At 44.0% G+C, this 12655-nt stretch overlaps 1 protein-coding gene across 3 annotated transcripts in view; it reads left to right on the top strand.

Moving 5' to 3' along the window:
* TAF3 (TATA-box binding protein associated factor 3) overlaps positions 1-7813 on the top strand; it is a 473792-nt gene extending 465979 nt beyond the window's left edge. For all 3 annotated transcript variants that reach the window (XM_069229258.1, XM_069229257.1, XM_069229259.1), the window contains 2 exons: positions 3563-3669; positions 6916-7813. In XM_069229258.1, coding sequence (XP_069085359.1) covers positions 3563-3669; positions 6916-7030 — 222 coding nt within the window. In that variant the 3' untranslated portion in view covers positions 7031-7813. The remainder of the gene's footprint in view (positions 1-3562; positions 3670-6915) is intronic.
* Positions 7814-12655: the final 4842 nt, after the last annotated feature.

Genomic DNA, 12655 nt, shown 5'->3' with positions numbered 1-12655 from the left:
CAGGTATCAAGCATATATATCAAATGTACTTTGTTTGGTTTTAGCTGATAAAGCAATTTACAGTAGCAATTTTCCATTTCAAAAGTTCACACTTGGTGCAATTATTCATAGGGACCAATGCAGTTCTAGGGGAGGAAAAGTATAAATATGTTTTGAAGGTAAGTACTCAACTTAAAGTTCTAGTCTCTGAGAGTTAGGATGTCCACAGGTCAAAGTTCAAGTTGACCCTAAACATGCACCACCAGCAACAGGGTGCAGGCCGGCCGGGTGCAGAGGTCAAAGTTGATGGGTTTAGAATAGGCTGCTATGGAGACTAGGGGTACCCGAAAAAGGTCTGCTGGCAGGTAAGTACCTGTGTCATCGCAGCAGACCTGGGGGGTTTAGGGGAGCACTTGGGGGGGGGGGGGGGCACAGGTCTACACCAAACACACACCCTCAGCGGCACAGGGGCGGCTATGTTCAGGGTGCAAACACAGAGCTGGGTGCCCAATGGTTTCAATAGGGGGACCCCAGGGGTCTCAAAAGATGCTGCAGGCTGGATCCAAGGGGTTGTTTCCGGGAAACCAAAGGCTGGACAGGCAGGAGAGGCACCCACTGGACGTTGCTGGACCGTAGTAGTCTGCGGGTGCAGGGGTCTCCTGGGTCGTTGGGAATCTTCGTCGGATCTGGTCGCGGTCAGGAGGGTTCTCCAGATTCATGCTGCAGGTGTCGTCGTGTTGGTCAGGAGGGTTCAACCCAGGTTGGACTCAAGGTTGGAATCGCCTGGGGACCTTCTCTGGACTGGTGGGCCACCTGGACTCGGGCCGTGGGTATCGAGTGTAGAGTAGGGTTCGGCTTGTGGATCTGTGGCCGATCTGGAGTCCTTTTGGAGATTTCTTCTGGACAGGCCTGCTGTCCTCTGGAGTTCTTGGTCCTCTGCTGGGCAGGCATTCCTCTGGGGGTTTGTAGAGGTAGCTGGTCCTGCAGCTGGTTCTTGGAGCAGAGGTCTTTGAAGCCAAGTCAGTTGTCATCTGGAGTCTTCACTTCTGGGGTCGGCTTAAATGTCCTTCTTTCTTCTTGAGGACACCTGTAATCTGGTTGGTAAGGTTCAGGGGAGCCCCTAAATACTAGATTTAGGGATGTTACAGGTGTCAGAGGTCCGAGGGCAGTAGCCAATGGCTACTGTCCCTGATAGTGGCTACACCTTTCCTGTGTCCACTCCCTTTGAGGAGGGGGCACATTCCTAACCCTACTGATCCCTACCCTCCAAAACAGAATGAAGGGTTCCTCAAAGAGGGGGTCGCTTCAGCTCTGGACACGTTAGGGGTGGTGCTAGCTGCAGTGGTCACTCCTCTGTTTTACTAATTTTCCTGCAGGACCTGCTACCAAAAGTGGAACTTTGTCCTGGGGGCCGGCATCTCCACCAGCTGGAGTGCCTTGGGGCACTGTAACAGAATACTTGAGCCTTTGAGGCTCGCCGCCAAGTGTTACAATTCCTGCAGGGGGGAGGTGTGAAGCTCGTCCGCCTAGACCAGGCTTTGTTTCTGACCCCAGAGAGCACAAAGGCTTTCCCTCATGGGGTCAGAAACTTGTCTGTTAGTGGGAGGCTGGAACAGACTGGAGAGCCCTGCACTAAAGGGTTGGGTAAAATACATCTCTAAGATTCCCTCTGTGTGCATTGTACAATATATCCAACACTGGCATCAGTGTGGGTTTATTGTGCTGTGAAGTTTGATACCATACTTCCCAGCCTTCAGTGAAGCCATCATGGAGTTGTGGAGTTCGTAATGACAAACTCCCAGCCCATGTACTTAATAGGGCCACATTGCACTTAGTCTAAAACTGGACTTAGCCGCTGTAGGGGCATATTGCTCTTGCAGCTATGCCCTCACCTGGGATAGAGTGCACCCTGCCTTAGGGTTGTAAGGCCTGCTAGATGGGTGATCTACCTATGCCACAGGCTGTGGGCATGGCACCCTGGAAGGGGTGCCATGTTGACTTTATCTTTTTCTCCCCACCAGCACACACAGTCTGCAATGGCAGTGTCCATGTGCTTGGTGAGGGGTCCCTTAGAGTGGCACAATACATGCTTAACTGTGTGCCAGAGGTGCGCCAATTGTGGAGACAATGGTACAGTTTCGGGAAAGAACACTGGTGCTCGGGCCTGGTTAGCAGGATCCCAGCACATACTCAGTCAAGTTAGCATCAATACCAGGTAAAAAGTGTGTGTGGGGGAGGAGGGGGGCAACCATGCTCACAGGGCACTGTCCTACAATATGGAAGAAAGGCTTTCATGCCTCCTATAAGGGGTATCTTTTACCTATGCTTAGTGGGCCACTTTGTAGCACCTTGAAGCATTCCCTGGTGGCTAGTTGGTGAATCCCTGCTCAATGACTGTCCCATGCAGTGATTTACAAGCATTTGTGCACGAGAGAGGTATCACTGGAAATTACCTCTTCTTTGCTACAGTATCTCTCCGGTGCCTGTATAGGAAAGTAAAATAACCCAATGTTTATTTAGAAATATGTGCGATTTACAAAAGACTCAAGAAACAAATACCACACCCTGGGATAATAATAATGAGCTTATTTGTGCATCTTACTGTTGCATTTATAATGTGTCTTTGTGTTCTTTACACCCCTCATGGGAGGGTCACAAAGTCCTCCTGTTTGCACTGACGTCCTTGTCACTGGGTTCTACACGCTATAAGGGTCTTCAGTAAAAGAGGCGCATCCCCTGCAGTCAAAGGAAGGGGGGGCACACCTCCATAATGGTGCCATGGAGGAGAGCCTGAGGGGTGGGAGGAGCAAGGTAATGACTGGACCTAAACACCTGCAAGGGAAGCCTAGTAAATTGATAAGAAAAATGCAGTAAATGTCTTTTTCTAGGCCACCATTCCCAATTCTGGCCTACTGATAAAATTTGAAAATGAATGAAGGCTCAATATTTAGAGTCAAAGAGGGAAACCAGGTGTGGTTGGTGCAACTCCGGTGAAGGACAGAGTTGACTAGGATTCAGTGCATCATAGTCTATCCTTACACAAATTCACACTTTATTGCTAAAGGTTCCATGGTCTGCTTACTCCCTTCTGCATTCTTTCTTAATATTTCTGTTGATGATGTTGCCAGTTGAATTTGTGATGAGGCAATCTGCGTGGGGTATGCGGTTGGCAGACAATGTCTTTGTTCGTATGGTCACAAATTCAAGTGGGAGATCATCCCATGGAAAATGACTAATGTGAATTAGTATGAATAATTGTGGGAGATCATCCCATGGAAAATGACTAATGTGAATTAGTATGAATAATTTGTGGAAACAATTTGCTTACATTTTGCGTGTAAAACGTTTAGGTTACTAGAAAAATCATAACCATTCCTAATCACGGTTGCCTTTTTGTGATGTATTCGTATAGTGGCTGACCATGTGAAATCCTAATGCACCACATCTGTATGGTACAGGTTGTTGCCACTTTTACGGAGACTTTTGATTAAAATGTATTGTACTCATCATGCAGTTATTTTGCTTTTACTTAATCGATTGTAAAGTTTTTAAAATTGTTTTTTCAAATTGTTTTACACATTAGATTCGAGATGAGGCTGGAAACAAGATCTGGATCTGTCCTGGCTGTAACAAGGTGGATGATGGTAGTCCAATGATAGGTTGTGATGATTGTGATGACTGGTACCACTGGTAAGATATTCTACCTTGTTTAATTCTTAAAGCATGTGGGCTTCTAAACATACCCAAAAAATATACTTAAAATGTATTCATTTAAGTATTTACTCGAAATCTGATTTTATGGCGCAACCTTATTTTTAACACATGCTAAAGTATGACTTTGGAGCTGTAAATTCTTCTTTAGTATAGAATTGTGTTTTAGTTGTTAAATATGTACATTTTGTCACCTGTAAACCACTGCAGAGCAGTTACTTCACTAGCCTCATTTATTCGGTGTCCAATAGATTATGCCGATAATTCCGCCTACCCATTATGATCGGGAAAGACAAAAACTTCCTTTCAACATCTTTTAATCTCACTTAGGGTACGTTGTGCCACAGGTCATGGCACAATATATCCTAACTGGGTAATTGTCCTACTTTCAAGTTGGAAGACAAATTTGGGCTTGCTTCTGTCATACAACAGAGGGTAGTTGGAGGTGGCTAGATTGGATCTCTGCCATCAAAAATAGAGAGTCTGAACCAGTGGCTGAGAGGGCATTGATTTGATTAATTGAAAAGCAGTCAATTTGATGATTTATGATGCGGGACAATGAGACAAATTGTGGTAAAACACTAAGACTAGAGGAGATTCAAATTCTTGGAAAACTAAAGGGCTTTAATTTGTTGGCCCCGTGGTGCTGTTTGGAGGTTTCTAGGAAAGTGAGAATTCCAGTATACATATTTGTTGGGTTATAATACTACTAATAAGACCATAGTTCTTTACATATACGTAAGTAGCAGTGCTTTAAATGGGAAAAATAAACGCAGGTTCTCACCCAAATAAGCTGTGTGGTTGGTGGGGGGCCCAAGGTGGTGGGTTTAAGTTTAAGGAGTTAATGGGCTCGAAATCGAAGGTTTACCACCAACACTGGATTACAGTAACATCGGTTGTGTACAGTGCTTCGATAAGGATGAAGAGTGTATTTAGTTTCATTAAAGGTGTCTGTTCACTACATTCATTAAAAGTATACATGATAATGTGTCCGATTAGAAAGTCATTTTTGCTGAAGCATAGCAGTGATGTGTTCTCACCTTTGTCGCTCTCCCCTTGTTCTCTTGCATGACACTTTTCCTCTTCCACAGTCTTCCTCGTTTCAGTTATCAGCTTTCTGCTGATCATCTCTTTGCTTTTTGTTTTTCAAACTCGAGCATGTATCCACTGGTTTGTTCCCTTACCGTTCACCTTTCCTGCCCCTCCCCTCTTTCATGCCTAATCTTCCTTCCATGCCTGCCGCTCCCTTTTCTCACTCTGTTCTGTCAGTCTCACCCTGCCCCTCCAAGGTTCTCTCTTCGCTCTCTCATACCTCGGTTCTCTGGTTTGCTCTCCCCTGTATCTTACTGTCTAATGCCCATATTACTACCTCCTACAGCTGCTTTCTCTCCCAGTCCTGTCTTTCCCTCTCCTCGATCTTCCTTTGGCTCAGTGTGATCAGGGACTCCTAAAAAACATGGCCATGGGGTGGCATTCACCCACCCATCCCATCCTGCCCTGCTCTGTGAAACACAATTCCCTTGTTCCGTGAAACACAGGCCTGAATGCTAAAGCACTGGAATATTAAGGTGGGGTTTTCCCAAGGGCCCATCGCACCTCAGCAAGACAGTTTGCACACACTGGGTACGATCGAGTAACAAACAGCGTATGGGTAAGTGCCGTCCATGTCCACAGCAGTGTGCAGATTGCTAGCTACAGAAAGGCAAAGACCGGCTTGTGGTAACGGAGCCCATAGGCAAGTTCTATTCCATGAGGCAACTCTCATCCGGCCACAAGGCTTCATGCACCCGTACCCTCCAATCCTAAACGTCTCCTCCCCTTTCTCTGGCTCAGCAGTTCTCTTTCTAGATGCTACGTTTCCATCTTTAAATGCTCCATGCTCCTTCAAACTCCAAAGGCATCTCCGGCACCACTGAACCCTGATTTGTACTGTGACAGCCATTCCCCATGAAAAGTGACAGTGTACCCAGTGGGCACCCACCACCAACCAACTCCACTGGTCCACCTTCTCTTGACCAGCCCCTCCCTCCCTTACCTCTCTAGCTTGTTGTCTGCAGAGTGCTGATGTGGAGTTTTGAGAACTGGACTTGCAGGCTGCCTGGGTGCACTTACAGCATTTTGATGGGTGTGGGCATTGGACACACAAACTCACATAACGCATGCAAGCACATACAGCACTGGTACACTCAGGCACTCACGCACAGCATTCACTCCATTTAAAACGTTAATCCTTTACGAACGAATACATCCTGGGTGGTGGAGTACGCGCCCTTGCGTCCCTTCGAGCCGCACCCATCTACCTCTGGTCACAGTCCTTCACAAAGCGGCCTGGTCACAGAAAGGCGCATTCATCACTTCATCGTGATACACTAAGTGGCATAAAAAGCATAGTGTGATTGATTGTGCAGGGCCCTGTAGACCTTGTCCTGGTACTCGCAGCATGTCGAGAGCCCCCTCGAAGTCCTGTAGTGTGGGTACATTCTAATGCGCACTGCTGAAGACTTCAGCTGAAACTGCTCAGTGGCTCGCGAGCTCCTCGGAAGCAGCGTGGCACATGTCCTACCCTGGTAGAGCTACTATCGGTGCGCTCCCTGGCTAAAGTGTAAGTTCCGGTAATAATGGCTTGAAAATTCCCAAGTGCTGGTACTCACTACCGGTAAGTACCGGCCCATTAAAACCACGGGTACGTAGGAAATCAGTAGATTTGAGCCTAAATTGTTGATGACTGAAACATGGAAATACAGTCACAATGACAAGAGGACAGGCTGGTAGCCCTGCCTAAGCTACTAGTGAAATTTCACAAATGATATGTTTGTGACATTTGGATTTTATCATTTTACTAATATTATAGCCATTGACGGGAGAGCAAATATTTCAGTCAGCCTTTACCATAAAAACAAGATTGTGTATCACAAATACTTTAAGGGTAATTTCCAACATTACTTAAAATAAGTGAGTCACGTTTTACCCGCTTATTTTGGTTGCAAATAAAATTAATTAAACTTTATTTAAAAGTTGTTTAAACTGCATGGAACATAAACATGGTTATGAATATATTGAATATTGTTTTCCTGATGAAGAGCAGGAGATTGTGAATGAAAAGTCATTCTGCTAATAATGAAGATCTTTCCACAACTTGAATCAGGGATTTGATAGGATTGACTCTTATAACAAATTGTGATCGTAATTCTTGTGCTTTAATGTGTGTTTCTGTAAAATTTGCAGGCCCTGTGTTGGAATAAAAAATCCTCCCCCTGAAGAAGCCGAATGGTTCTGTCCCAAGTGTGCTGTCAAGAAAAAGGACAAAAAGCATAAGAAACGGAAGCACAGAGCTCACTGAGGCCTGCTCAAATGGGAGATTCCTGCTACCGTCCCCTATTGACACTGTTTTGACTGTACAGCGAGCCAATGCACTTCCGGCCTAGCATTATGTTGTATAAATTAGGCACATGGACTGTTGAAAAGCAACCACGTACTGCCTAGTCCGAACTGTGGTTTGTTGTAGGTTTTAGGCCTAGTTGGCTTTAATCAGTAGGTATTGATGACATTGTTGTGGACAGAAACGCAAAGTGTAGGAATGGGTGCCATCTCTACTTTTTGTAAAGCAGTGAGGACATTTTCTCCGATGTTTAAATGATTTAAACTTAGAACCCCCACTAGATTTTCATTGACTTGCTAAATGAAAAGGACTGCGTATTGTAATTACCATTTATAAGGATATATTGAGACTTTCTCACCATTGATAAGCGTCAATCAGCGTTGTATGTAAGACTTCTAGATGACTTGAATATTTTTTGTTATAAGGAAATTATAAGAATACTTTTTGTGCTAGAGTCATGATAAAACCTGCCCAAGCTTTTCGTGAAATATATATTTTTTACAAACTTGTACGGCATCTCATCATTTCTGTAAAATTTCTAATGTGCTTGTGATTTATGTTACGCTTTCGAGTAATCATTCTTAATTTCCTTTAAACTTAAAGTTCTTTGCATAGCTTATGCATTTCATTGACAATTGTAAACCATTCACGTTTGGAGAAAGACTTGCATTTGTAAATATCAAATATTTATAGAATTTTGTTTTAAATTTGAGATAAATTATATAAACTTACCAATAGTCAACATTTCTTATTTCATTAATTGCACCATTTTATTGTTTTGAATGGGTTCGTCATAATATTTGTTGTTAGTCCATAATGAGTGAATTCAATCTACTTTAGCATTCAAGCTTACATATCTGTCTTAGCAATGCCCAATTTCACTCCTTCAATTAATTTTACATCAGTTCACTGGTGTCCATGACTTTCTAACTCAACCATCCAGAATGTTGCCTTTCTACTTGAAAAATGTGCAGCTCTCTATACCAATTATTTGACCGCAGTCTACCCCCCTCTTATTTTTCAGATGTTTGTATTTTTCCTAATTATAGACTTTTGGCAGAAATATGTTGTACGCTTTTATACTTAACTGTGCAATATTTGCAAACTAGTTAGACCACCAATGACCAATTTCAGCTCCTTCAAATAATTTTACATTTTACAATACATGTCCAGGACTCCCCTAGTCAACCATGCGCACTCTAAAACACTAACATATTGTCTCTCTGTTTGAAAAATGTGCGTATGTCAATTATTTGACCTCAGCCTGTCCCATCCTCTTATTTTTCAAATGTTTGTATTTTTCCTAATTGCAGACCTTTTGGGCGGAAATATGTTGTGCACCTTTTAGCTTTAACATAGTGCAATATTTAAAAATCAGGTACACCTTCCCCACTGTCAACCATATTTCAGAAAAGCAAAGTAGTTAGAATAATGGCCAAATTCCCAAAACTGATGCGAAAAATAGAAATGTGCTCTTGTTTATGAGATCTTCGTTGCTAGTCATTAAAATTAAACTGAAACCCACTTGCAGCATGCCCAGGGGCTAAATGGGCCACATTTGCTGTGTGTTTTCACTAAAAAAGGAGGCATACGTTGAAGTCACTAGAGTAAAATCAGGTGACGTGTATTCTTTCCCAAAGGCCTTTTTCAAAGATAAAAGCAGTATCATTGGGCAGTGTAGCCATATAGGTAGCAGCTTTATGAGAATAAAAAAGAAACTGCTTCTTTAAGATAGCCCTCAACTTCTGTATCACTTCATGCCATGAAATGACAGCAATCTCATTTCTTTTTTTTCACATTCCTGTGGTCAAGAACCTCGAGCACTTTGTTTTTTTTGTCTCTTAAAGAAAAATGTTTTCAAGTTGCAAGTTCTTTGACCTTACTACATTGATTTTCAAAATACTTTTCCTGTATTTATCCAGCTGATCCACCATTGGTATGCTTTTCTTTTCCTCCACTCTGTGCAACCCACACCCCTTTATTCGGAGAGTGCTGAATATCCTGTAGGTAAGTCCTTGCCTTTCTGAACACGGGAGTCATAGGGGCGGTGGCTCAGGAAAAGTGTTTTATGGAATTTTATTCTCTACTTCTTGATCCTTAAAAAGAATGGATACCTGTGCCTAACCTGCATCTCCGCCTTCTGAACCTGTTCACCTGGCATGACAAATCCAAGATACTGCCCCTCACCCAGGTCCTATTCGTCTTTAACTCAGGAGTCTGGTTGGGGTCCGTAGACCTCTCAGACGCTTACATTTATCTTCTGCTTCTTTCCACTACTTAAGGTTCACAATAGGGTCCCAATAATCGGTTTGTGGATCTCTCATTCGGACTGACTTGTTTTTACACAGGTGCTTACTGTCTTGGCAGCTTCACTACAGCGATCTGGAGTCCATGCATTCTTGTACTTGTACAACTGACTGGTGAAGGTGGAATCACTGGTCTAGGTCCAGAATCACCACCAGCAGTAAACGACTTCTCCACAACTTAGGCTTTATCATATATATATCCAGCAAAATACCTCAATCCCACAAAAGGGACTGACCTTCGATGAGGAGATGCCCCATACATCCCTTATAAAGCCCTTCCGCATCTCAGATGATTGTAGATATTTCTGGCCCTAACTCTGATCCCGATATTGCAGGTCTTGTGTCCACCAGGCCTCATGGACTTGAGAATCCTGTTGATGTCTGAGGAGGCAGTGGCCTCAACACCATTGGAATTTCTCAGCTCAAGTGCCACCTTGTGCATCTGAATTTACACTGGTGTGTGCACTTCTCCAACCTATTGAGGAGTCACAAATTCATGGCTCCACAAGCTCAGGTTACTGTGGTTAAAGATGCCATTAACCTGGACTGGGGAGGTCATTTGGATGACATAAAGGCACAGGTCCTTTGGTCTGTGCTGGAGCAGCACTTGCACAAATATGTGTTCAAGCTAAGGGAATTCCATTTTGCCGTGGATGTCTTGCATGAAGATTCTGTTGGATGACTACTATCCATTACATTAACAAACAGGGTGACATGGGGTTGTGGACCCTGTTTTGGGAGGTGAATCATTTTTTTAACTTTGAACATAGTTGCAGCAAAGGTGAGTCTCCCCAATAGCAGCCCTCCATGTATGCGTCCTCAGTGTGAGATTGGCTGCCCTCATTTATCATCACTGCAGAGCCACAAGTGGGAGCCTCATGCTGCAGTGATTTAGTAGTCTTCTTGGGGTTTTAATTTGTGGATCTGTTTGCTGCAGTGTTCTCACTTTTGTGCCATGCATTTCCCTTGGGGTGGTTCCCAGAGGGATGGATTCTGGTTTACTTGGTCTGATGGCCTGCTGCATGCATTTCTGCAAAATGTTCTTCTGTCCAGAATTGGACCTCAGTATTCTGGTTCCTTTCTCCTCTTCCCTTTCCCCTCTTCCCTCCATTCACAAAGACTTGCTTTCACAACCGGATGGTCAGTCCTCCACGTCAGTCCCAAGAGGCCGCAGAGGTGGATCTTCATCTGTACTAATAGATACCTATTGCTTTCCTCATGAGGTGGCTAAAATTGTCAATAGAGCCACGAAGCTTGACATAAAATTCACCTAAGCTGTCCCCTGGAGTAGATTCATGCAGTGGTGTGAATTGAGAGGCTTTAATCGTTTTACATCTCACCTGTCCAATGTGAGTTTGTATTATCTCTTGCTTAGGATCGTCATGCGATGGTTACAGTTAAAGTATACCTAGCAGATCTGTCTTCATTTGTGCCTTCCTGGCCAACAGGGAACTGTTTAAGGTGCCATTGGTGGTATGGTTTCTGAAAGGATTGCTCTACTTGTTCTCTTACATTCATTGTTCCTCAGTAAAATTTGAAGCTGTTCTGCCTTTCTTGATGGCATCTCCATTCAAATAAGTGCACAGTTGCCTGTTTCATCCTATTCCTTTGAAAACAGTTTTGTTGCCATTGATTACGTCAGCCCACATGGCCGGCAGTTCAGCTATTTACCCAGATAAATTGGTCCTTTGTACCTGCCCATCCTGTTTACCAAAGAAATTTCTGCTTTTCCTGTGGGCCAGTCTCGCACACTTCAATCCCTCCTCCACATCCAACCAAGGGTGAGGAATGACTGCATAGGCTAGACCCCAGGTGGGTGGTGTCATACTACTTCAACTGCACACCGTGAGCCAGAATGGATGACCAGTTGTGTGTGGCTTTATTGCCAGCTAAATAAGGCAATGTTGTGACCAAATGCATAATTTCACATTAGGCCAACTTTTGTGTCAAGATCTGATATTCCCGGATCAGGAAGTATCCTTTGGGGGCATTCTTACTCAATCCATTAACGCAGTGGCAAATTCCACTTTCTTCTGGAGGCACCCTGGTCACTGACATCTGACAGGAAGCTATGTGGTCATCTTATCTTTGCATACTTTTGGAAAGCACTACTGCCTCCCAGGGCTCCAGGCATATTTTGCCTGAGCTGTGTTGCATGAATTTCTAGGTTATTTGGTGCACTTGTCCTACCTCCCAGAGTGGTACTTCTTTGAGACACATTGTACTCATCAGAAGAAAAAGTTACTTACCTTTGATAACAATATGTTTGTAGCTTGTGTGGCTGTAGATAAATGTGCTGTGAATGCTCCTGCCTTTTAGTGTTGGGCTCAGAAGTTGTGATTTGTTTGTCTTGTGACTCCTCTTCTGGATGTAGATGTGCATTGTCCTTGACTTGTTAGATTATTTTTCGCCCAACTGGTAAAATAAGGGTAAGTATGAAGTAGTCTGTACAGGAAGAAGTGACTATGAAAGTAGAGAGAGATCTGTAACAGTGACGTGTCCGGGGAGGAGGGTGGGTTCATGTGAATCTACAGCACTACATGCAACAAACCGATGCTTACAGGGTAAGTAACATATTCCTTTAGTAGCATATATGGCTGAAGATACACATGCTGTGCATAGACTGAAAAGCAGTACTTCCCTAAGTGATAGCTAGCCAGCTGGGTAATGCAGAGGTCTGAATCAGAGTCCTGTGGACAGCTTGCCCAACTCTTGTTAGATTGTTTTCCTATGCTATTGGATTCAGATGCAATCCAGTGTGCCCCCGGTCTCAACAAGTTTGTTGGTTCTTGTTGCAGCCTCGAATCTGGTGACTTCCATCCAGTCATGAGAAGACTCTCTTTTTTCATTTGTGGTGCCATTTTTATTCTTCGGTCTCATAAATGGGCATCTGGGTCTGTAGGACCTTAAATCCACGGCATACTTTCGGAGAAAGAAGACACTCTTGGGATAATGGAATGGCCACCCTTCAAGATGCCCCCAGTGTCACTCTAAGTATCCTTGCACCAATCTCTCTAGCTGGCTGAAACATGTGACTCTCCACAATGAGAATTCCTGTGACTGCTGCTTGATGTTCCGCAGCAATGAGACTTTACGCCAGTGAAGAGATAGAAGGTGGGCATGTAGGATGGATCAGTAAACTTTAAAGACGCTGGACATCTTCGGTCAGGCTGATTTCCTGGGCACCAAAGAAGAGCAGGATGAGGCATGGTGTGAGTCACTTGAGTTCCCGGCCCATCAACCGAACTCTGAATACATCAACTCTGCCACATCCAGAGTC

The sequence above is a fragment of the Pleurodeles waltl genome, chromosome 4_1 (assembly GCF_031143425.1).
Source record: "Pleurodeles waltl isolate 20211129_DDA chromosome 4_1, aPleWal1.hap1.20221129, whole genome shotgun sequence".
NCBI classification, from domain to species: Eukaryota; Metazoa; Chordata; class Amphibia; order Caudata; family Salamandridae; genus Pleurodeles; species Pleurodeles waltl.
Note: the sequence above shows the minus strand (reverse complement) of the source record. Positions and strands in the feature narration are given on the sequence as shown.